Source organism: Pseudonaja textilis, chromosome 1, assembly GCF_049901715.1.
Source record: "Pseudonaja textilis isolate UNSWEBS1 chromosome 1, rPseTex1.2, whole genome shotgun sequence".
Classification (NCBI taxonomy): Eukaryota; Metazoa; Chordata; class Lepidosauria; order Squamata; family Elapidae; genus Pseudonaja; species Pseudonaja textilis.
Window position 1 is genome coordinate 266,396,939 of NC_141990.1, and position 5,562 is coordinate 266,402,500.

Consider the following 5,562-nt stretch of genomic DNA (forward strand, 5'->3'; position numbering starts at 1 on the left):
AATCTGTCCAATCTTTTCCATTGGAGAGGAACTATCTTAAAGTGTACCTTCTGTACTTTCTCACCTGGTATAATGTGCTTTGAAAGCAGGAATCCCATCTGCTGAATTAAGAATTGTTTTAGGTATTAAATGATTTGCTATATTAAAAGTGTTCTACGAACAGAAGTAAAAACCAACGATAACATTAGCTTGGCTTATTTTCATTGGGAGATCAGCTTTCTTAAAAATTTGTGCAAATCTGATGTTAAGAGGATTTGGCAAAGTAATATATCACTCAGGAGCTTCCTTTTACCTTTTTTTGCAAGTAAAACCAGTTTCACTGTCAATTCTTGAAAAAACACTTGGGATTTATTGATTTAAACTGCAAACAGTCGTTACAAAAGATTTTCTTAAATAAACTCACACAAAGGAAAAAGGAAAGAAAAAGCAATGTAGTGAACAGTAATGGGAAAATTACATTCAATGTGTTTTTTGTGCCAGTAATGTTTACCTTTAAAAGAGGAAACACTCCATTCTTGGAATACAGAAATGCAAAGACAAACTACATCTGGAATGTCTTTAGACAGGCACTTGAAACCAAAGGGTAATTTTTTTTCTCCTTTAAATACTTACAAAAAAAGGAAGCAAAAATCTTCCTTTTCATCGTCTCACAGCACAGCTTATGCTTATACATTCTAGAGGCCAGCAGTGAAATCCGTATTCTACTGAAGTCACTTGACAAAATTCTCCAATGACATCAGTATGGCCAGAATTTCACCCCACCTGGGAGAGGCCTTGTTGGGCAAAGGAAGGCAAAGAAGCACATGAAACTCAATTTGCAGTCTGACACAAAAAGGGTAACGATCTAAAATAAATAATCCGAACACAGTTGTTGCATTTTTTAAATTAAATTTTCATTTTTTAAAAATAAAATAACCAAAAAAGTGTAAAGTTACAAAAATGTCATTGTAGTATAATATATTAAACTGTGGGGGAGGGGGAAAAGAAAAAGACTTCACAATCTTAAGATTAATATGGAAGATCATAATTTAAACATAAAAGAATATATTCTATGAATTCATCATCCAGATAAATATGAACAAAATTAACAAAAAAGCATAGGTTTCAGCAATAAATACGTTTTGATAAGTTAAATAAGCTTTATATTGTTGTGCAGTGACAAGCAAAATTTGCTCTCCAATTTCTGAAGTTATACAAAATTAAAAACCCAGGAAAAAAATAAAATAAAAAGCTTGGCGTGAGTGCTCTATGGATAGGTCTATTGTACTCTAGAGCAAAACCATTAAAGCTATGACTACTGGAACTTTGTTTACACTGAACTTGCATGTGTGGAATGAACACCGTTAGATACCCCTCCCCTCCCCACTTTTTTTGTGTGAAGATGTCACATGTACATGCGGAGAACCTGTAGCACCAAAAGCAAGTCGCTCAATGTCCATCTGGCTTAACTCTCCATTTACCAAGTCCCACGCATGTTAGAGTGAACTGTCCATATTCTCAGCTGTTCTTCTGGCTGACCTGAGTTGATTCAGGCAACAAGCCCTTTATAAAAATGTGGAAGGGGCTGGATGTTAACAGAGGTCCACCTGCCAGGTGTCTACTGAACACAGGCAAAGGAAGGGAAGACAGAAGGGAAGAGGTTTCCGCATCTGAACTACTGCTCGTGACAGGGGTTGTTATTTCTAGATAACCCTCCTGCACATCTGGAAATGCAGAGCTCTACAGATGCTGCTGGTGCCCTCTGCAGCTGGAGAGGTAATATAGTCACAGTGAACATATTAAAAGGCACTACTACACTTGTAAACGTTATCACTTTCTTTTGTAATTTGGCACTTGCGGTTTCAGCCAGTGTCTGGACTCTAGGCAGGTGGACCACCTTGGCGTTAACATCAAACCCAAAGATGCTAAGGGAGACTTAGGACAGGAAGGGGGCTACAAGTTTAACGTTGTAATACATGTGGCAAGAGAGGCCAAAAGGCAATACCAGATTATTCATCAGAGATGGACAGTCTGCTGAAGATGGGAAGACGTCTTGAGGTGTCCAGGATAGGTGAATCCGAGCCACTGTGGCTGCTGCTAGAGCTGCTCAGATAACCTTCCTGGTCGGAGAGGGAGCCCTGTGGACTCGGAGGAGAGTCAAACATATTTGGGGACTCGGACATGGATCTAAGGAGGAAAGCAGTGGGCGAGCCCCCCGCAGGCACCTGCACCCCCATACTAGGAGCAAAGAGATTGGTCAGCTCCTGGCTGGAGAAGGTGAATGGATTGCTGGCACAGTCAGGCAGAGTAGGTGAGCCCAGGAGGTCATCACTTATGATGGGCGGAGGGGTTATCGAGGTGGGGCTGTCCAGCAGCCCGTTGGCAGCAATAGCACTTGGGAAGCCAGCAAAACTGAAACTGTGTTGGAGGCGGGGTCTTTCAGCAATCACCGGCTCTCGACCGCCACCAGCTACAGCCCGGCGCTCCTCAGCATTGTGGATGAAATGACAGCGAGGCCCGTAAGGGCAGAAGCCAATGGTATGGAAAGTGCGACAGAGCTCCGTCTTGTACTTGGGATGGCGGGTCAAACTTCGCAGCTCATGGATGCCGTGAGCAAACTGGCACTTGTCTCCGTATTTGCAGGTCCCATTCTCCTCAAACGGGCGGCAGAGCTCCGTCTTGTAGCGACTCGAGTTGACTTGCCCACCGGGCTGCTTTTGCTGAAGCAGGCGCTCTCCACCTTCGGAGAAGGAGCGGTCTCGAAAGCGGTTCTCCCTGGGCCCCAGGGTTGGGGCTGGCTCTCCCTTAAGGCCGTTTAGGAGATGGGTCTGATGGAACTTAGAATTGGGCAGGGTGACAGAATGCCTCCTGGGGAAACCCCCGCCAGCCGGAGTTCCTACCGCCTTCCTGTCCAAAAGACACCCTCCGGCAGCAGAGGGGCCGTAATTCAGCATCTTGTTATTCTGGAAGGAGGAAGTGAAAAAGCAGTCAGCAACCCAGCTTTCAGCTTCATTTGTTTATGCCCTTAAACCTGACCATTCTACTACCCTTTTTTCACAGCTGCACAACTGATTTGCCAACAGTAAAATGACTAAAAGCTCTCTTCTGTACCAGACAGGTCAAACTGTAGGAAGCACACACCACTAATCACAAGCCATGAAGTAGCAAACAACTTAAGATTTTCAATGGCTTTCCCATGGGTTCATATCTACTATATCAATGAAACACATTTTGATTTGTCCTACACAAAGGTGTATCACCATACAACAGGAAGAAGTATCAGCCATAATCTGACCATTATATCATAGTATTTTTCCCAATACTGGCTGTAGATTTCTTTAATTTGTGCACAAGAGCTGAAACTCATTTTAACACAATTCCTCCCCAAACCTCTAGAGAGGAAGAACCAGATCTTTTCCAGTAACACTTTCAAGTTTATTTTTTCAGGAACCCAAAATGTAATTCTTGGTGAGGAGAGCTCATGCGACATTTTTATAAGATGTTAACTTTGGGATAGATGTTAGTTAGAATTTCTCAGTCAGTATCATTGTGCCACCTCACTCTGTGCAGAGAAATTACATTTCATGTGGTGCATACATGACTTCATCTCTAAAAATTCCAGTTAGTTTTCTGACCCTGCAAGAGGGATCTTTAAAAAAAAAGAAAACAGTTCAAGCAACTTTTAGCTTGAGTACATGTGATCTCAACCTAAAAACACCTTATTTCAAAACTGATTTTGTGTCTGAACATTTAACAAAAAAGAGGGAAAAACCAAACGCAGGCCGCTCATTTTTGCAAGCTGTAGAAGCCGCAGCCCAAGTTGTGGAATCTGTTTCTCAAAAATTGAGGAAGTCGTCACTGGCTTTTCTTCCCACTTGCCTTACGCGTTAAAGCAATCAACAACTCTTCGCAAACTTTTAAGAAATGCATACACCCATTGACTTCGGCTAAACAAAGATAAGTTGGGGAGGACGAGAAAAACGTAGCCACATGAGTGGGCTGAGAGATAAGAAAAGCAAACTGCAGAAAAAAAGCGAGCTAAGTAAGCAGGGCAGAAACCGGGGAGGCGGGAGGGGGCGGGGTGACTTAGCCTGTAAACGGTATTTTGCAAAAAGCCTGAAAGCCAGAACCTCCCTCCCAGCCCTACCTTCCCGTCGCCCATCACGCACGGCTCGAGTTCCCTTGCCAGCAAGCCGAGACCGTAAAAGCGTGAAGCCAGCCGCGCACCAAACTTGCGGGAAATTCGTGGCAACAGCCATCTTTCTCCACCCCGAACAAAACGTGGTGTGCAGCCGAGTAAGTAATAATCCCAGCAAACTTTTCCAAAGCAGGACACACAGCGACCCCCACACATCCCAGAACACGAGCGCAAAATGGGCTGCAAAGGGCTTTGTTGCATTCCATCACATGGGGAGGAAAACGGGGGGAGGAGGAGGGGGGGCGGCCGAGAGGAAACACGCCTTAGTCCCAAGTACCGAATTTAGGATGAAGGAGACGTTTCCACCAAAATCGGCTGATTCGCACACGGTTTTAACAATGCAATGGTGTGGTTTTTCTAAAAAAAAAAAACGGGGAAACTTTTCCGAACTTTTCGGATGAATGGAGCAACCATTCTAAACTCGTTTCCCCCCCAAAAGGGCGAAGTTATTGAAAACTGAAAAATCCTAGGAGACATCCCGTTTTTTAAAATCTCGAAATAATTCAAGGGAGAGTCGAGCAAAACAAGAAGCAGAACAACCCAAAGTCAAATGTAAAAACACTTCCCCACCCACTCACCCACCAAGAGACTTAGCGCTCCAACAATTCAACTAAGATTTGGGGCTCTCATTAGACAACTTTCCCAAGTAATTTCTCAGCTCTCAGAGCGGTTATTAAGGCCAAAAAATACAGCTTATTCTGTTTGTTTTAACGTCCTCGCCAACTTTAAAAAAAAAACAAAAACTGTTGGATTTGGAGGAAAAAAAAGGCAAGAGGGCATTAGATGTAGAACGAGAGAAACCCTGTTTATTCTCCCGAAGCAATCGGAACAAAAGCTTTATTTAGAAAAAAAAAAGTTTTAGAAGATAATGCGGGAGGTTAACTTACTTTGCATAAAACTTCACTCAAGTCGAAGATTGTTGGCGACACGAGGGCTGTAGACATCTTCAACTACCGTAGTAAAAAGAGGAATGAAAAAAAAAATTGGAGTAAAACTCTTTTTAAACAGAAAAACAAAATGATTCAGTGTTGTAAAGGCACAGCCTCCAGTTTCCCTGGGACGGACTCCCTTTTGCCCCCCTCCAGCTCCAACAATTCCCCTTTCTCGTTCCTTCCAGAAGAACTTAACCAAAAAGCTCGATTTATAAAGTTTCAGCTCTTACGCCGTGGGAGGAGTTCCAACTTCATTTAAATGAGGGAGGAGGAGGAGGAGGACGGAGCTCGACGACGGAGGGGATCACCCAGTGGGGTCGAACCTACCGAAAGCCCTTCGGGAAGACGGGGGTGGGGGGTGGAAAGAAAGGGGAGGGCCTCGAAGCTCTTGTTTTTAATTTGGGACGGGGGGGGTGAAGTTTTGAAGAGAGTATAGTGTTTGTACAAGTTACC

At 43.6% G+C, this 5,562-nt stretch overlaps 1 protein-coding gene across 1 annotated transcript; it reads right to left on the reverse strand.

Annotated features, from left to right (window-relative positions):
- Nucleotides 1-326: 326 nt before the first annotated feature.
- Nucleotides 327-5,293, reverse strand: ZFP36L1 (ZFP36 like 1 zinc finger CCCH-type). The gene is made up of 2 exons (XM_026708761.2): nt 5,065-5,293; nt 327-2,942 (listed from the first exon to the last, which is right to left on the reverse strand). Exons 1-2 carry the CDS (start codon nt 5,119-5,121, stop codon nt 1,989-1,991), a joined length of 1,011 nt encoding a protein of 336 aa, XP_026564546.1. The 5' UTR covers nt 5,122-5,293; the 3' UTR covers nt 327-1,988.
- Nucleotides 5,294-5,562: the final 269 nt, after the last annotated feature.